A 19720-nucleotide genomic window follows, 5' to 3' on the forward strand; every position below is an offset into this window, starting at 1 on the left:
CGAGACTACAAGGGGCAGCGCGCGGAGCTGCTCGGCTCTCTGTGGTTGCGGAGCGCGCAAAAGCGCGGAACCTCGCCGAGAGAATTTCTCTTCCTTCTTCTCACCTCTCTTGGCTGTGGGGAGCGTGCAGTATTGGGACAGGCACGCTGCGGCCAACCCCGGCGGCTAGCGGAGCGCGGCCGGCGGCGAGGCGAGCTGCAACAAGATGGCGGCGGCGGGAGCCGAGGCGGCGGCGGCGGCGGAGGAGGAGAAGCGCATGGCAGAGGGCGACCCCGAGTCGGGAGGCGATTCGGAGGACGAGGGCGACTCGGATTCGTCGGGCGACGGCGAGGATGAGGAGAAGGAGAACGAGGCGGAGATCCAACGGCTGGAGGAGCAGGTGGGGCCCGGCCGTGCCCCGCTTTGGTCGTGAAGCCCTGGAAACGCCTCCGGAGGCGATGCGGTCACCTTTGGGCGCCGGCAGTGCGAGCTGTCCCTTTTAATTTGATTTTATTTCTCGCTCGAGGGCGAGAGAGTCTCAGTGAGCAGCTCTTACATGTTGAAAAGAAACTGCGATGGTGGCTTCTTTCTTGATTTTTGAAGGAATTACAACGCGTTTGCAGAGGAGGGCTCTGTGGGTGTTGCTCAGCGCTGTCTGCGCCCGGGGGTTCTTAGGGCTGTGAGTTCAGCTTTGTGCGGAACTTTAAAGCTCAGCTTTTATAAAAGGGATCTTATAGGAAGGGCTGCAGCGGTGGTCGGGGCCTGCAGCTTCTCTCTAGTGAGCCCTGGGGCTGCCCTTCCTGCAGAAGGGAAGGCTGAGGGAGCAGTACTTGTCAGAGTGGGAATCTGGAGGATGGGGTCGGGCTCTTCTCAGCCATGCCTAGCGACAGGACGAGGGGCAGTGGGCGCAAACTGGAACCCAGGAAGTTCCATCTGAGCATGAGAAAGAACTTCTTCACTGTGAAGTTGACAGAGCCCTGACATCATCTGCCCAGGGAGGTGGTGCAGTCTCTTTCCCTAAAGATGCTCAAAATCCACCAGGGTGCTTTCATATGTGACCTGCTATGGAGTGGATGGATTGAGGGATCCTCAGAGGTCTTTTCTGACCCCTACAGTTCTGTGTGCACTGAGCACTGAGGTGATTGTCCCTCTGTACTTGCTCCTGGTGAGGGCCAAGCACCTCAAGTGCTGTGTTCAGTTCTGGGTCACTTGCTAAAAGAAAGGCATTGAGGCCCTGGAGCGTGTCCAGAGAATGGCAGCAGAGCTGTGAAGCAGATCTGGAGTACAAGTTCTCTAGGGAGAGGCTGAAAGAGCTGGGATTGCTTAGTCTGGAGCTAGGGATGCTCAGAGGAGACCTGATGGCTCTCCACAACCCCCTGAAAAGAGGTTGTTGCACGGTGAGGATTGGTTCTTCTCCCAGGTAACAGTGATGGGACAAGAGGTGAGGCCTCAAGTTGTGCCAGGGGAGGTTCTGGTTGAGTATTAGGAAAGATTGCTTCTCTGAAAGAGCAGTCAGGCATTGAGACAGGCTGCCCAGGGAGGTGTGGGATCACCTTCCCTGGAGAGGTTCAAGAACATGGAGATGTGACGCTTGGAGATATGGTTAGTGGGTGTGGTGGGGGTGGGCTGGGCTGGGGTTTGGTGGTCATACTGATCTTTTCCAGCCTTAGTGATGCTATGAACTGGTGAGGGGATTTGCATGCCGCAAAACAAAGTGTAAAGTTCTGCTCTGCTAAATATTCTCTGACTTCTGCGTGCCTTCAAAAAAGTGTATTTATTTTTTAAAGCTTTCCATCAATGCTTTTGACTACAACTGCCACTTGGATCTGATAAAGCTGCTTCGCCAGGAGGGAGAGCTGGTGAAGCTCAGAAGAGCTCGGCAGAAGATGAGTGAACTCTTCCCACTTACTGAAGGTACAGAGCTGCTTCTCCTTGCAGCTGATACTGAATAAGCACCATCAGTGTGATGATGGAGATCACCAGAGATCAGTACCAACATTTTCATTTAAATTAATTGTGCGTAGATGCGGGGACTTAAAATTGCTCTTCCCATTGTCTTTGTTCCCATTTTTAAGACTGTTATTAAAAACTAACCGAAAATGTAAAAAGGACATTGAAAATGAGGGCTTTTTTGGTTTGTTTGTGGTTTTTTTTCCAAGCATTGGTGATTTGTAAACTTCTTGGTTTCAGAAATTTGGCTGGATTGGTTGAAGGATGAGATAAAAATGGCTTCTGAAATCTCAGAGCGAGAGAAAGTTTATGAGCTGTTTGAGAGAGCTGTGAAAGACTACATCTGTAAGTTTTTAATACATGTTAATAGGTGCTATAAAATTTGCTGCCTTCAGGTTATGATTTTCTTTTTTGAGGAAAGCTTTTTCATTATGTTGTAATGCAGAAATGGGATCAAAAATACAAGAATGGAATGTTTTCTTTTCCTGAAGCATGGGAGTTAAAAACCATTTAAAGGTCTACTACACTGAATAGCAAAGAAAACGATTATGTCTTTGATAAGTATTTGAGATGCCTTTTTATTTTTGAGGACGTTAGCTCACCTGTTTCTCATAACTTCGTTTAGGTCCTGAAATTTGGCTGGAATATGCCCAGTATTCAATCGGTGGCATTGGTCAGGAAGGGGGAATTGAGAAAGTTCGCTCAATATTTGAGAGAGCATTGACAGCAGTGGGGCTGCACGTGACGAAAGGAACAGCTCTGTGGGAAGCTTACCGTGAGTTTGAGAATGCCATCCTGGAGACAGCACAGGTAAGGCTGGTCTGGTGGGCTGCTGTCAGTGAGAAGTTGTGGTGGAGCTTCTGAAGTCTTACACTGCTCTGTCATCAGCCTCCTTGGAGAAAAGAGGCTGTGGTGTCACTCACTTGTTTCCTTTCAGCTGTATCTTCATTATTAAGCATTATTATTCTTTCCAGTGAATGCTTTTGCCCATAATCAATCGTGTTTGCGTTTCTAGGCTGCCTTGCACCTCAGTGTTGAATTTATTCACTGTTTCACTCTTTTTGAAACATCAGACTTTGGTAGATGACCAGAATGTGAATATTTCTATTTCCTTGTAGCTTGCTACATAAGATGTGGAAGTTGTTCACTAATGAAATGTCCAAGCAGAAGAGTAATAGCAGAATACTCTTCTGCTTGTAAAATGAATCTGGAGTCTTAAATCATCTCTGCAAGCACCAGGGATTTATTGAAAACCTAAGTGTAGGTTTGTGAATTGGCATGATCACACACTGTTGTTCTCCGGGTTATCATTTCCCAGTGTGTCTGCCTTCACTGGGGGATGCTTTGTACTTTCATCAGCTTCTGTCTCTAGCAGTTTCCAAGTTTTACCTTTCGCAGCAGCAAGTTGGCCATGTGTGTCCTTCAAGGATCGTGTAGTAGTCATTTGGAGCCCAGATCCCCAACCCATAAACAATACCCCTTCATGTCCATCAGCTCAGGCTTGAGGAAGCTGATTCGGTTTCAATCCTTTTGTTTGCAGCCAGCTCCTGGCAGCGTTCCGTCACCTGAGCAGCAGCAGATGCTCTGCAGCCAGCTTGAGAGGATCCACACGCTGTTCAGGCGCCAGCTGGGGATCCCACTGTTAGGTGAGAGCCTGTGTGCTTGGGGAGCTGGCATGGAGAAACTGTATTATGGCAAAGTAGGCATTAATTGTGATTATTCTTTTAGTAGAGCCACACAGATTGCAGCTGGGGTGTTTGGGTGTTCATGAATCAGTTGTGTTTGCCTGTCTTTGGGGCCCCCTGAATGATGCACATTTCCTGTTTGTTCGTTTATGTGTTTCCATGGTGCGTGGTTTGAGGTCATTCAGGCTGTTTAAAGTACAATTAGCACAAAGCATGACCCTTAGGAGCTAGGAATTCAGCTGAGAAGCTCACTGTGTAAGAACATTGGCTGACAGGTGAACGATACATGCTGACAGCTGGATTGATAGTCCTCCTGTATCAGTTTCATACTTTAAACTCTTCAAGTCCCTTTCTTGCTGCTTTGTCTGCATACAGGAGAAAGGTGGTGTAGGTCTTAAATTTCTTTATTTCCACATTGAAGAATCTAGGTTTGTTTCTTCTGTAAAACCCTGGGAAAATCTTGCAACTTTGGTTTTGTAAAGTAAAAGCTAATGATTTTGAGCAACTTGTTCTAAGTTTTTGTTCAAATTACACCTATAAGCTGAAAGTGTCTGAACCCTTTGATCATGGTAGTCTGACAGTTAAGGTATAAAACTATAAACAGAAACATGAACACATTAGAATCAAGCAGAGGTTGAATTATGATTATTTAGTCTGTAGAGTGAATTAGTGATGGGATTTTGTGTCTGTTTTAACAGATATGGAGGCTTCATATGCTGAGTATGAGGAATGGTCCGAAGATCCGATACCAGAAACAACAATAAAGAGCTACAAAAAAGCTCTACAGCAGTTGGAGAAGTGTAAACCATACGAAGAGGCACTGGTAACGTTGCTACTTACACGTTCCTTTAAAATTAAGAATTAAATCAAAAGCTGGAGTGTAATTCCCAGCACTAAAACTGGTGGAGCTGTTGATATTTAGAGGCCGAGTTCAGGTTTGAAGTGTTGTGCAGGACCTACTGAGTCAGTTGAGCTGTTTGAATCGTGCTTTGTTTAGAAGGTTTTTATTTTTCATGTCCTATAGCTGGGTGCTGAGACACCGAAGCTAGCAGAATACCAAGCTTACATTGATTTTGAAATGAAAGCTGGTGATCCAGCTCGCATTCAGTTGATCTATGAGAGAGCTTTGGCTGAGAACTGCCTTGTACCTGACCTGTGGGCACGCTACAATCAGTATTTGGTAAGGAAGGAAAAAAATATCTTGGTTTTATTTTCCTTGTGGGTTTTTGTTTATGTCTTCCCCAGACTTAACATGGCACAGAGTTGTTGTTTGTTCTGCTCCTCCTTTCTGTTTTGAGGGCATTCACTGAGTTCTTATGTGTATAGAATCTAAAATACCAATCCTGTCTTTAACCTTTCAAATATAAAATACATGTTTTTAAGGTTTTAGTTTTTTAAGCTGTTATTTATCTTGGGTGGGCTTTTTGGCTCATAGGAGCTTAAAACTTTGGTGTGTGATTATCTCAGGACCGGCAGCTGAAAGTGAAAGAGTTGGTTTTGTCTGCCCATGACCGTGCTGTCAGGAACTGTCCTTGGACCGTTGGGCTCTGGATTCAGTATCTTTTGGCAATGGAGAGGCATGGAGTTGATCACTGCATTATTTCTGGTAAGGAAAGATGATCTCAACCGAATTTCTTTACAGTGCAGAACTGCTTGCTGTGCTCTAAATGATGTGTGACCTGTAGAATTCATTGCAACCCCTCTGTAGCAGTCTTAAAACTGATGAAATTTACTGTAGTGTGCTTCTGAGTCACAGCTGTGTTGGTTGAGCAGCTTCACTTCTGAGCAAGTGCTTCATTTCAACTTTGCTTGAACACTGCTGAGTTAAACTGGCTTTACATTGAATTTCTTAACTAATTCACTGTGTGCTAATTTACGTCTTGTATTTTCTTTGTCCTATACTTTGAAATACAGTGGAAAAGGAAATACATGTTTGTGTGGGTTTTTTCCCTCCATTTCTTTCAGACATGTTTGAAAAGGCTCTGAATGCAGGCTTTATTCAGGCAACAGACTATGTAGAAATCTGGCAGGCATATCTTGACTACCTGAGAAGAAGGGTGGATTTCACACAAGGTATGTACAATATGTTTGAATATACATTTGTTTACTGCCACTATTTCAGATGCACAGAACTGCTATTAAAAACAAGCATACAGAAAAACACAAGCTTTGTATCTCTCACAAAAACGACTTTCTCCCCCCAGTTATTGTCTATAAAATCAACTATTTTAGAGCAGTTCCTTACTGAAAGAATAGATCGTGCTGTCACAGAAAGGCCCTGATTTATATTTTAGCTACTTGGTGGGCTTTGTTGCTTGTGTTAAATTTTGTTGCTGTTTGAGTTTCACTGAAGTAGTGAGTTGTACCTGTTTCGTTTCCTGCCAAAATAAAGTCATACATGGGTGTTGGTGAAGAGGCTTTAGGGGATGAGAAATGAAAATGGTAACAGTAAGGCATTTCTTTCTCTTCTCTAAAGACTCCAGTAAAGAACTTGAAGAGCTGCGATCTGCGTTTGCCCGTGCTGTGGAGTATTTGAAACAAGAAGTAGAAGAGCGTAAGTTCAATCATGCAATGTTTCACCTGCTTTGTTCAGAATAATTTTTCCAAAAGCCATTCACAAACAGTATTTTTCTTCCCAGGCTTCAGTGAAAGTGGAGATCCATCCTGTACTATCATGCAGAACTGGGCAAGGGTTGAGGTGATGCTTTTATCTTTTCTATTTTAATTGCTAGACCAGAGGGAATTTCTCTTTAAGCATTCCAGCTATTGCAGGCAATCTTCTTGTACTTTTCATTTTGTTTCTGTAACTTCATTGAGTAAATCTTTCTTTTTCCATTCCTGCACATAATGTAGCCTCTGGTTTGAGGCAGGATGTCCTGGAGAGGACAGCAGTCTGTTAGAGAAAATCACCAGGGCTTTTAGAATGTCTCTGCTGCTGTGGCTGTGCTGCAGTACAGACATGCAAGTACCTTGATCAGCAGACTAGCCATGGTGCCTTGGAGCTGAATACTTCACTCTGGAAATTGCCTTGAATTCTCCTTAATTTAGTGCTGCCTACACAAGCTAGTTTCAAACTAGTACTGGTATCAGTGTGCTGTATTAGGAACAAGAATGAATAAAGACAGAAGGAAAAGTTCAGAAACAATTATCTCCAATGCTTTATAATGATCAAAATGAAGTTATATGTGAGATCCAGAAACTGAGACCGATACAGCAGGTGGGCACAGGGGGTGTTACTCAGTGATAGAATGAGCTCAGGTGTTTAATTCTGTTTGCTGGCTTTGTGTGCTTAGTTAGGTGGGCTGAGTTTTTATGTTTATGAGTTTTTGGGGTTTCTTGGGGTTCTTTGTTCTTTGGTTGGTTTGGTGAGGAGATGATGGGGATGGCAGGGATGGATGTGGTGCTTAACAAATAGTCCTAAACTGTACTGAACATGTTGAGTTCTGCTTTTCAGGCCCGCTTATGTAATAACATGCAGAAGGCCAGAGAGCTCTGGGACAACATTATGACTAAAGGGAATGCCAAGTATGCTAACATGTGGCTGGAATATTATAACCTGGAAAGGTGAGAGCTTGGCTGAAGGGAATTGTGTGTGTTTGTGTGTGTATAACCTCTTCTTAATTTGCTCATCTGTTTGAGAGAAGTCTGGTTTGCTCAGCAAGGGTGTACTTCATGAGGGTTTGTGGTGTGCTTTTGAGGTTATCAGAGAAGGTCTATGGAGTATAGTTTAGAAACATTGCAGCAACAAAGCGTAGTGTGAGCTAGCTGGTGATGGAGGGGGAGGATTTACATAGAATGTAGCTGACAGTCCTGCTTTGCAGTCACCATGTAGAGGATTGGCTCCTTACTGCTGTGTTTTCTACACTGTAGAGCTCATGGTGACACCCAGCACTGCAGGAAGGCCTTGCATCGAGCAGTGCAGTGCACAAGTGACTATCCAGAGCACGTCTGCGAGGTGCTGCTCACACTGGAAAGGATAGAAGGTAACAAACTGCACATCATTTCATTTTACAGTGTAGTCAGTGGACAGACAGACAGACAGAAAACTTCTTTCCCTTCTCTGGACCGATTGAGAGCCAGCTGAAATTGATTGGATTTTTCCATGCATTTCTGAAGTGCTGTATGACAAATGGGGGGTTTCTGCTCTGATTAGGTGTTGTTTTCTTTGAAGGCTGTTCATTTATATTTAGAATTGTCATGAATAATGACAGAACTCCGTGATTCATATTTTTCTAGAATTGTGTTTGCAATTTATTGTAAGGCTGAATACAAGGCTTTTTTTTTTTTGTTAAATCTTTTAGGAACATTGGAAGACTGGGATGCAGCTGTTCAGAAAACAGAAAACAGATTAGCTCGTGTTAATGAACAGAGAGCAAAGGTCAGAACTTTGTGAACTATATAAGCAGTTTATTGGAAATATCTGCTGATGAGCCATGAATGTCAGATTTCTAACGTTGGTTCATGTAGATAAGCCCAAATTGTCTTAAAGCTTCAGAAGTATTGACTTTCATTTTAAAGTGTGATTAATTTATTTTTGATGCTGTTGTTTTTAATTCACCTTTTGGCACTCGGTTGAATACACAAATAATGTGAGCACTCCAGGAAAGCTATAAGAGCAGACAGTTGAGATGTGCTTTCAGTGATGATCCTATTAGTTTGTGTAATGTAGCTTTGGAGAAAACCTTCCAAGTTGAGTGGAGAAAAAAAGCAAAGAAAAAAACAGCATATGAGAATGTTCTGCAGTCTGCAGTCACCTAAAAAAATCTTGTGTGTTTTTAGGCTGCTGAGAAGGAAGCTGCTCTGGCAAGGCAGGAGGAGGAGAAAGCTGAGCAACGAAAACAATCTCGAGCGGAAAAGAAAGCTTCCAAAAAGGCGAAGAAAAATAGGATTGGAGAAAAGCGCAAAGCAGATGATGATGATGAGGGTGAATGGGGACAAGAAGAGGAAGAAGGTAACAAGGAAAATAAAGAAAAAAGAGTTTAAATCTTTTGGTCACAGGTGTCTGCCTGAAGTTAAAGGCAGATGGGGAGGTGCCATCACTGCCCTTAGAGATGCTGTCTTTTCAGGTGCTCTTTTTCCAAGGAAATCTTCATTATGTCATGAAGTGAAAGCAAGACGAAATGTTTTTTTGGCCAGAAGTGAATGTTTTAAAAAAAACTATTATGGATTTTAAAAGATCTTTATTACTTCAGATGAGTAATGTGTTGATTTTTATTTTTGTTAATGATTCAACTCATCAAATGATGCAGAGTCATCAGGCTAAATTGGGTTGCTCGGTTGTGTAGCAGTCTTTTGGAAGGTGATAAGAAGATTTTAAGATATTTAATTTTTTTTTAATAAAGAACCTCTTAGAACATGAGTCAGTAGTTGTAGCTGAGGGAAAAATAGAGAAAGTATCATTGGTGCTTCCATTTAAGTCCTTGCTGTCTTGGGCAAGTAATCAACTATTAATAAGAACCAGAGGGAAGTTTCTGTTTTGTCTGTGGGATCTGTCATTGTGTTCTTGATTTCATTCATGTTTGCTATTTGCAGATTCCACGTTGGTGATGGAGGACAAACTAATTTGAGTGGGAAGTGAAATGGTGTTAACTTCTTTATTAAGTCTTTCAATTCCATTCATCTGCAGAGCAACCCAGCAAGAGACATAAGGGAGATGGTGATGGTTTGCTTCTTGAAGAAGACATGGAGCTGGAAACTGGGCTGTTTGGAAGAAGTGGACCTGAGAAACCAGATCACTCCACAAACCAGAAGGAAAAGCCATCCACCAGCCGAAAAGACGTCCCCAAAGTTCTGCATGACAGCAGCAAAGACAACATCACCGTCTTCGTCAGCAACCTTTCCTACAACATGACAGATCCTGAAGTAAAACTGAAAGAGCTCTTTGAGAGCTGTGGGGAGGTTGCTCAAATCCGTCCAGTTTTCAGCAACAAGGGGACTTTCCGGGGCTACTGCTATGTGGAGTTCAAGGACGAGAAGTCTGCTCTGCAGGCTCTTGGGCTGGATCGTAAAGTCGTGGAGGGAAGACCCATGTTTGTTTCTCCTTGTGTTGACAAGAACAAGAATCCAGACTTCAAGGTAAACTTTCATTCTTTCAATAGTATGTTGAATATGGTGGAATAAGGAATCAATTGAATAGTGGGAGTGCATTGGAAAGCTAGCAGAACGTTCTGCTTCCAGACTGCCTGCATCTAGTGAATTCGTCTTGTATTAATTGGGAATGGTAATGTCTCAGCATTTTCTAGTTCTTCTATACTGTGTGATGTTGCCATAAACTAGGAATGATGTTAGCAGATTCCTGTGGATCTTTGAATAATCTGAGCACCTTAATGGTGTGATGTACCATGTACCAGCTTCCTAAGTGAGCACCACTGTCAATCTGTCAAGGTGCTGCTTGTGGCTTTAGTGGGTTGTTGTTATTTTTAATCACAGAAATATAACCTCAAATGCCTGAGTATTTTATAATAGGTTGAAATTCCCTTTGTTTCTAAATGATTTGAGCACTAACAGCCTTTTAATTTCTTCAGGTGTTCAGGTATAGTACTACACTGGAGAAACACAAGCTGTTTATATCTGGTCTGCCATTTTCCTGCACTAAGGAGGAGCTGGAAGATATATGTAAAGCCCATGGGAATGTGAGAGACATTAGGCTGGTCACCAACCGAGCTGGAAAACCCAAGGTAGGCATCATTAATGCACTCTTAATTTCAATGAAATCCTTCAAAAAGAAACTTTTCGTAAGATCTGGGTACAAAAAGTAGGTCTTACAGCTTAATGCAAATGCCTTGAATAATTATTGTTGTCAACCTTTATACAACATGTGGTTTTATGCCAACAGATAAGAAAAAGAGGACAATGAGATTTTTTTTCTGAAATGCTCATTTGGTTGCCTAAGAAAAGTGTGTGATGTAAATGGGGAGGGGGGAAGATTATCTACAGCATTCTCAGTTTAATAAAAAGGAGGCATTAGTGAACCTGCAAAGAATGTTTGTTTCTGAAGTAACTGACTGGATAGAGTTCACTTGTTGTAACTGATTCCCTTCCTCCTCTATCTTCAGTTTCTTGATGCTATTGTTCAGAGCACCTGCTGCAATGATGGATTTGCCAGTGAGAAATGAGACACCTTTCTGACAGGTGTTATTTCCATGCTGGAATAAATGGGTGTTTGTTAACTAAGAACTAAACCAGTGGCTGTTCTGCCAAAATTCCACCTGAAAGCTCTGCCCTGTCTGGATGTCGGGTGCTTCCAACAGGTGCCATCCTGGTGGTGATGTGTATGCATTTTAAATTGGATTTTTAACTTCTTTTTAACTTAATATTTGAAGGACAGTTCCTGTTGGTGCATATCTCCTAAAGAGTTCTCTTTTGGTGTCCCAAGCCTTGTATAGTCCATGTTCTCTGCTGTGAGAGCTGTGATTTTATTTAAACCACAAACAAATACTCTAGAATTGAATGCTGTATGAATCCTGGTGTATTTCCAGCCCTGTGAAGCTGGCTAATCCAAAAACACAGCATAAGGGTTTGAGTGCAACTTCAGAATAGCAATAAGAGAACTGGGAGGTGATGCCTCCCAGCTATAGTGCACTCCCTGGTAGCAGCCTGGCACAGCAGATGCCAAGGGGGGCCTTTTCCTTTGCTCTGCTGGAAACAAGACACCATTACTCCAGGTGTACCAGCAGCAGGTGGTTAGCAGCTGTTACCTTGTGAAAGCAACATGGATTCATTTCCTGCAAAGAAGGCTTTTGTCATCATCTCTGTTCTGGAGGCAGCAATTCCAGTCACTTAAAAGCAGTGCCTTTGTGTTGTTATTGCTGCTTGGGGTGGGTTTTGCTCCCCATGAAACTAAGGTGGTCCTATGTTAGTTATGGTTAAGGTTATGGCTAAGGTTAGCCTATGTTAGGGCTTCCTTCCATAGATGCAAACTGTAGTGTAATGGAAAATCATAGAAGAGTTCTTGTGGATCTTTCTGTTCTAGCTGCATGGATTCATGTGGTGTTTTCACCCCCTGTGAATGCAAATCAGTCCAATATCAGATCTATCCTGGATATATGTATGATGTATATTTAGAAGTAAAGCCTTGTTGCTGAGGCAGTACATTGTTACGTTTTATTGGGATCTTGTTTTTAAATACCTTTTCCACAAATTATATGTGAAGAAAGAATGCAGGTTATAGATTTGCATAGGTCAGAACTTCTCTTTAGTTAATCTTAGAGAATACTGGGATTTGTGGCCGTGTTTAGTTCCACTTTCTGTATGGTGTTTTCCAGCTGTCACACAGAGGAAGAAGCACTAAAACTAACATGGGTTACATTTGTCCTTATTTAGGGCCTGGCCTATGTGGAATTTGAAAACGAAGCCCAGGCCTCGCAAGCAGTGCTGAAAATGGATGGCCTGACAATTAAGGAACACGTCATCAAGGTGGCAATCAGTAACCCACCTCTCCGAAAGCTGCCAGACAAGGCTGAGGCAGGCAGAGCCTCCCAGTTTGCAGTGCCACGGCAGATTTATGGAGCGTGAGTGCTGGCAAGGGAGACAGCTTGGGGGTGCTTGAAAGCAAACATTGGGTTGCTTTGTAGGCAAAAACGTAGGAGTTCCCTCTGGAATGTGAGGGAACAAGGTACTAAATAATAATGATGATTGATTGATGGAGAAGTAGACTTTTCTTCTTTGCATTAGCAATAGAAATAGGTCTGTAGTGACCAACAGTTGGATGTCCTGTGGTCTGGTGTTCGTGCCTGAGCCCTTTGAACTTCCACAGCCTCTTGTTCCAAAGAGTTCCAAAGTCTGTTCACAATGAGTTCTGAGGCTGCTCTTTCTTCCTCCCAAGTGCTCTTGCTGCTTGCAATTGCTTTTGCCCTGTAGATAAAACATGGAGCTTCAGCTTCCGGAAACTGCTGGGCGTTTTTTTCTGTCAGTGTTTAGGAATGCTGTTTCAAAGGGCATCCACTGTAAGCTTTGCACTGCTTACTACTGAAACAAACGGCAAGAATAATACTTAAGGAGTGTTCTCTGGATCAAACAAAGCCCTTTCTGTTTCTCTAGGCTAAAACAGTACGTTCACAGAGCATGAGGATGTTTTTAAGTGCCATTTTTTGCTTTCCAGGCGAGGGAAGGGAAGGACACAGCTTTCCATGATGCCTCGAGCATTGCAACGCCAGAGTAATCCTGTGGCTAAGGCTGAGAATGGGATGGTCCAGAATTCACCAGCAACTTCGTCTGAAAGCACTGAGGAGCCTAAAAAGATGTCCAACGCTGATTTTGCCAAGATGCTGCTGAACAAGTGAGCAAATGGTCAGCAATCAGCTGAGCTGGTAAAATGTGAAATGCCTTTATGGAAGCCATGTTGTGTCCTTATGCTAGCAAGGAGAGAACGCCAGTCACAATCACATGTAAATACTGTTCTGGACTACTGCATTCATTAAGATCAGTGTAGGATGGAACAAATCCACTTTCCTCTGTTTTTTAAGAGCAAAGAGTTATACTACGTTCTGGTAAAATGGCGTTATGTGATTCCTCATATTGAGGGTAATGAGGGGGAAACATTTCCTGTACAGGTTGGATGCCACACCGTTTTCTGAATACTTTACAGATATTTCTCTTTCATTAAAGAATGAGATGCCATGTGAAGGCCTAGCCATAACCTGGTTGAGATCCACTGGTCAGAAGCTCAGATTGTGATTGCAGTCATTCTCTCTGACGACAGACCCGTTTTACACCGAAACATGTTCACACCTTGATCTCCTTCCATTAAGAGTTAGATGGCAAATGCTAGTAACTTCACCACAATGGCCTATTTTAGTATTGGGAGAGTTTCTATACATTTCTGTGTATATGTATATACACAATATACATATATATGTATTCAGTTAATGTTCTGTTCAAGTTGACCCGTTTTTTATATTGTGTATTTGTAAAAGACATTCAGATTATTTTTAAGTGTCATGAGATAATACTTAGACCTGGTATTTTTTCCCCATGAAAGCTGTACATGCTCTTGCTGAGGACCATTTTTTTGTTAGTTGTTTTTTTGCTAGCTAGTTCATCTATCTTTTGCAGGTGGTTTCTGTATGGTTTTGTACAAATGTGAAGTGCACGCTGAAGTTTCACAGTTTATTAAACTCAAGTTCTCAAAGGTTTTCTATAAATACTGTTGCTTTTGTTGAAATGTGGGTGTTGGAATTGCACTTATCCTATGGCAGCTAGTTAATACTGATGTACCTCACCTCTCAGGTGCGCTGAGATACAGTGTCACTTGCATACCTTTAAGTAGTTCATTCCATTTAGTATGAGTATCTTGAAACCACTTCAGTAATCACCTCAGACTTGAAAATAACCTGGTACATGGTCTTGGATAGAAATATTACTGCTTATCTAAAAATGCTGCTAACTGGAAGTCAGCACGTGGGGGGTTTGAATGTGAGGGGGAGAGCAGCACCGAGTTCACTTGTACAACATAAGCACTGCTGCAAATAAACACTATTTTCAGTGCTTACTTTCTGTGCTTGTTTGACTTGGCTTTACTTGGTTTGCTTTGTAGGTTTTTGCTGTGTAAAACAGTTGTGTGGGTAACAGAGCAAGGGCCTGAATCCTCCTGTGGAGCTTGTTTGTAGTACAGTGTGCATTTGCTTCTGTGCTACGAGCTTGGGCTGACCACTCAGTATGAAGCAGCAACGTGAGATCTCAATCTGCTTTGTGGCGTATAATAACAATCTAATATGGAGCTTTAATGTGGGGGCTGGTATTTCCAGATGCTTACCTCACCCTGATGTCAGGCAGGCACAAAGCAGGAGCGATTAATGGAGTTTCCTTGGGTTGCTAACGTTGGACTTGCTGTAAAACTTGCTACTCCAGGAACTGAGCTGTGAGCAGTTCTGATTTTACTGCAGACTTAATATTAAAATACTTTATTAATCTGTTATTAAAATGAACGTCTTTTTTTTTTCCAGAGCTCTAAAGTGCAGAATACTTTTATACTCACAATGCACTACAAAAATAAGCATGCTTTGTAAAAATAGAACACTTGTTCACATTCTCTGTCAGCAATAATACATGAGGAGAGGCTGGTGCTACAGTGTACAGGTAATTCCTGGTCTTGGTTTGTTGTCTATTTGCTGTATAAAACGTATCCTAATTACCTTGCAGGTAAGAGAGCTAAAGGGGAGAGAAATGGGCCTGGGACAGTACAGGAATTCATTCCTTCCATGTCTTCTGAGCTTGAAGGTGTTGGGATCGATGATACCTGGAATTATGCACTTATACAGCTGGCAGGTGGGGTGTAGGGAGCAACTCCTTTCAATGTTTAACTGCAACTGCTTTTACCTTAAAAGCACTTTGACTTGGGCGGCAGCTTCCAGGTGCTGTGCAAACTGAGACTGCAGTAGGGAGAGGCCTTAGGTGGTTCTTTATGCATTTATCACTGGAATAACAGGATTTGGTAGTTAATAAACCTATCGTGAAAAGTTCTCTTGTGTAGATGAAGGAAACTTAAGTTTTTGGTAAACTCACTATATGAATTCTTACCAAAACAGCCCAGCAGATAAAGGCAGTCTTGTGGCTATGTGGAATGACCTTTTCTGCCTGCAGCTTACAGAAACAAGCTCTTTTCAAGCCTGAACAGAAACCTGCAGACAGCTGCAGTTTCCCAGGGGACCTGCCTTCTGGGGAGGCAGTGTGAAGCAGGGTCTCAGCACAAAATTGTCCTGGTGAAGACATACCAAGAGCACCTTGCTGTTCCGTGAAACAAGTCAGAGAGCATTTCTTGTCTTGTTCCAGTCACATGGGCTGTAATCAGAAACCAAACACTTCCCATTTGTTTCACATACACTACCCTAGGAAAGGCAACTGAAAGTAAATATGCAGAGTGCTACTGAAAGCAGAAACAGAAGGGGAGAAATGCGACTGCCACCCTGCAGCTAGCCTTCCTCATCTTTTCTGGCTGAATGTGTCATAGTGAAGGAGAAAGCCAGCCTAATGCAGCTGGGAGCATGCTGTTACTGCAAAGGCTTTGGGTTCTGAACAAGAACGAAGGGGGTAGTATGAGAGCAACAACTCTTTTAAGGCTTTGTCCCACCTAGCAGCTCCATGACAAGGTAGGACAAGGCTGCTGACTTAGTGTAGGGCTGTGATGGAAGCAGCTTCTGAATGCTTAATTTTATGGAAAAATAAAATGATTTCCACTTCAGTTTGTTCAGCCCCTCTGATGTTTTTCCCCGCCTCTTACTGTAGCACAGGCGAGTTACAGCACACAGTCAACATCAACAATTTAGCTTGGCATAATATATGTAAATAAATTATATTAATTTAACCAAATGTAACAGGCTTTAAATAAATGAAATGCTAAAGAGTGACACCTCCTGTCAAGTCTCTTCCCAGCAGAAATTCTGAGCAGCATGGCTTCCTGTTCACCCATGTATTCCCTGCCTTCTCAACGCCTACAACCTTCAGGTCTTGACAGGGATGGTTTGTTTGCATCCAGCACTGCTGCCATCAGCTTCAGGTAAGCCCACAGAGTACTCTGTGGTGGCAATGAGCAACATGTCCAGCGTTGTCTCAGTGCACTTAGCTATAAAGCGTATGAAAGGCCTCACATCGCCCTCGTTGGCCACTTCTAAGACATGATAATACTCTGCCCGTTGCTCCTTGCGGATGGTGATGGGTGGGTAGCCTGCCTGCATCAGGATGAGGTTCATTAGCAAACGTGACGTCCTCCCGTTGCCATCTGTAAAAGGATGGACGTAAACCAATTTGTAGTGGGCCAACGCAGCAAATTCCACGGGGTGCAAACTCATGGCATCTTCAGAGTTCATCCACTGCACAAACTCCTGCATCTGTTTGCCAACGTCCTGGGGGTGTGGGGGTATGTGGTGCCCCACAAACACCTGCGTAGTCCTGAACCGCCCCGCCTCCACGGGGTCAGCGTAGCCCAGCACTCTCCGGTGTATCTCCAGGATGTCAGTGATGGTAACGGAGCCTATTCGTGAGACCAGAGTGGTATTGACATATTTCAAAGCTGCGTGCATGCCAATCACCTCATTCTGCTCCACTAAACTTTTTCCAGGAACAGCGTATCTGGTCTCGATGATGTGTCGTATTTCTGACAGCGTCAGAGTGTTCCCTTCAATAGCAACCGTGTGGTAGATGTGGTGATAGTAGGACTCCTCCATCACTCGGCGCAGGGCAGAATTGCCTTTGGGGATCGCCATCACTTTTTTAACCTTGCTGTCAATAATGCTAAAATACCTCTGATCAATTTCTTCAACTAAAGGCAACGTCCGGTCCCGATTGATCAAAGCCTTTTCGTTGCAGGGAGAGAGGGTTAGTGCTTTGGAGTACAAATAGTCTGCTTGAAGAATGTCTTTTTCCTCTTCAGAAAAAATGCCAAATTCATTCAGGGCATCCACGTAATCAGGGTCCATTTTGAGGGCGTATACAAAGAGTTTGTGCGCTTTTTCTCGCTTTCCTTGGCGCTTCATTTCAAGGGCTTGGTTCAGAGCTGCTTTGGCTTCTAACTTCACTTCTGAAATGCAACAGTAAGAGCAGTTTGATCACAGGGTTCTACCGACAGCTTCTGGAGACTTATCACCGTTCTCTGATACGAAATTAAATGAAACTTCTCTGTAAGACCTGCAGCAGAGAACTTGTACTCCTGCCACAAGCCCAAGGGCTTTAGGCCATGCTCACAGGCAGAGCATTCAGCAGCAGAGCTGCTCCTGATAGGAACCAGGGCCAGGAAATAGCAAGGCACAGGTGCAGGATTCTGATGCTAGCAAAGCTTGCTTTGGCTACCAGGCTGCTGTGTATGGGAGGACGCAGAGTTGTGAGTACATTCTGTTGGCTGTAATGCCAGTTCCCTTGCTGAGAGCAGCCTCCACAGCTGCTAATAGCACAGGTTTTTCATCTTCCCAGCAATAATAGCTGTAATGTGAATGATACCATGCAGGAACCATAATGATTCCTCTGAATATTTTCCAATTGAATGTCCTGTCCACTAAAGCCAGTGACCATAGCCTGTTATTGCTGGTGTTCCAATTACCTCATCACATCTCACCACTGCACAAAGCACCTGGATAAGCTGAGATGACACAGCACTACAGAAACACCTGCACAGTACCCAGCCATGGAATGCAGCCTGGCTGCTGCCTGGCGATGGCAAGAGTGACCTCTTGGTAATTTCCAGCTCAGAGTGGGGTAGTGAGAGTTCACTACCATTGGAGATACAAGGAGATGCTCAGGCAGGGGATGCAGATCCCCCAGACACAGGGGGGTTGGAATCACGGCATCAACTCAGGATCTCTCAGATCACACAGTCCAACAGTCGCACAGCGGTGGGGCACGCACTCACCTGGGGAGGCCTTGCCCTTCAGCACCAGCAGCTCCAGCCCCTGCGAGGTGACACTTAGCCCGGTACTTTGCCCCGTGTACCTGGTGACGCCCGTATAGCCGGTGCCCAGCTTACTCCTCAGAAAGGAGAGCCCCCTGAGCACCGCATGGCACTTCTCCTCCACGGCAGGCAGCGGCAGCAGCAGCAGCAGGAGGGAGCCCAGCAGCAGCACGAGCACGGCTGCCCACCTGACTCGGACCCACAGGGCTACCCATTTCAGCTCGGGCTCTGCCGCCATAGATATGAGATTCATCCTGCTTCCAGCGGGGACGCGAAGGACATCTCCTTTCGTACCGCCTCTGCCTGCAAATAGGAACAGCTGAAGCCAGAACCCACAGCGCAGTCACCCTCCCTCCTCCTCATCTCCCCCAGACCTTTGGCCTCCCCTCAGACCCATCTCCCATTAGTCCCAGTCCTCAGCCTCCCCTCAGGCTTCACCCCCACGAAGCCTTTAGCCTCTCCCGGCCCCGTTTCCCCGCAGCCCCGGGCCCTACTTTCCCCTCAGGCCCCATTCCCCCTCCCGCAGCCCCATACCCACCTTGGCCGCCTCCCTCAGCCTCCTGTTGCCGGCTCCATCCAGGTTGCCCCGCCTCCTCGCGTCCACGCCCTCCGCGCTCTGCCATTGGATGAGCCGCGCGGCTTCTCGCTTCTCATTGGTGCACACGGCCTTTCCTTCTCCAACGCGTTCCGCCCACTTCCTGTGCACCGCTTCCGGTGGCGTCTTCCGGGTAGTGCCACACCTACAGGACGGGAGAGGTTCGTGGAGGGTGACGATTGGATAGAGATCATGTCAATCTTAAGAGATCTGCCCAATGAAAAGCGGGCATTGGACAGGGGTGCGGGACACCTGCTATTTAAGAACTGCGTGGCCCGCTCTAGTGTTGCTAGGCAACGGCTGCAGGCTGGCCGGGTTCACCGCCTTCTTCAGGCCTTGGTCTGCGGCAGTGCTTGCTTTCCTTGGGCTCTGGGTGCCCTCCGAAGCTCCTCGTGCTTTGGGGAGGATGCTGGGGCTGTGGGGCTGGGCAATGCCGGCTGCCTGCGTGCTGCAGCCTACCCTGGGGCAGGGCAGTGTGGGAGGACAAGCAGCTCAGAGCAGGAGCTGCTGCTGTGCTGCACGCAGCTTGCTACAGGCAGCCTGCCTTTCCTTGCTTCCAGAAAGGCAGAATCTGCCCTTTTTGTGCTCTTTGAAGTGCTCGTTGTTTTTTACCAGGACTGACAGAAGCAGCTTGGTGATTTTATTTCAGCCAGCATTCCTGCAAAGAGACCAACAGCAGCTCGGCTCTGAGACCCTCAGCAGCAAATGGAGCCCGGGGCAGTTCCTGCAGCACAACTGCCATGGTGTGATGGGAAATGCCACCCGAGATAGTTTTTATAATAAAACTTGAGGCTGAATGGGGTGAATGCGGGAGTGGTGGGATCCCCGTAGCCGGTAGGTGGCACTGACTCATTTCGCTGCTCAACAGAAGCCTCCCAGCGTTGCGGCTTTCCTCCTGAACCCTGACACCTGCAGCGTTTAGAGGCAGCAATCATTAAAATCCGTGTTCTAAGACTGAGCGCGGCTCTTGCTTCCTTTCGGCACTGTGTGTCCCAGGATAAAATTGCCACGAAGGAGGTGTGGGGTGATCTGCTCCTGATGCTGCCTGTGCAGATCTCTCCTATTTCTGGAGCTTGCACAGTTAGCTGTAAGGCTGATCCTTGCAGCAATCCTGCATCCTCCCAGTTTCCATCA

The 19720-nt window shown here is 44.9% G+C and overlaps 2 protein-coding genes across 2 annotated transcripts; one reads left to right on the forward strand and one right to left on the reverse strand.

The window, feature by feature from the left end:
* Positions 1–205: 205 nt before the first annotated feature.
* Positions 206–13743, forward strand: SART3 (spliceosome associated factor 3, U4/U6 recycling protein). Its single transcript, XM_042865589.1, has 19 exons — positions 206–379; positions 1767–1893; positions 2170–2274; positions 2555–2739; positions 3470–3575; positions 4313–4437; positions 4639–4794; positions 5082–5220; positions 5580–5687; positions 6091–6168; positions 6254–6312; positions 7069–7178; positions 7485–7597; positions 7916–7992; positions 8394–8565; positions 9241–9689; positions 10139–10291; positions 11937–12124; positions 12715–13743. Exons 1-19 carry the CDS (start codon positions 206–208, stop codon positions 12893–12895), a joined length of 2805 nt encoding a protein of 934 aa, XP_042721523.1. The 3' UTR covers positions 12896–13743.
* Positions 13744–14499: 756 nt separating this feature from the next.
* Positions 14500–18614, reverse strand: FICD (FIC domain protein adenylyltransferase). The gene is made up of 3 exons (XM_042865590.1): positions 18530–18614; positions 17953–18294; positions 14500–17127 (listed from the first exon to the last, which is right to left on the reverse strand). The coding sequence occupies exons 1-3, from the start codon at positions 18612–18614 to the stop codon at positions 16052–16054; spliced, it is 1503 nt and encodes a 500-aa protein (XP_042721524.1). The 3' UTR covers positions 14500–16051.
* Between the last annotated feature and the right edge of the window lie 1106 nt (positions 18615–19720).

Source organism: Lagopus leucura, unplaced genomic scaffold, assembly GCF_019238085.1.
Source record: "Lagopus leucura isolate 7727_CA_CO unplaced genomic scaffold, USGS_WTPT01 Super-Scaffold_806, whole genome shotgun sequence".
Classification (NCBI taxonomy): domain Eukaryota; kingdom Metazoa; phylum Chordata; class Aves; order Galliformes; family Phasianidae; genus Lagopus; species Lagopus leucura.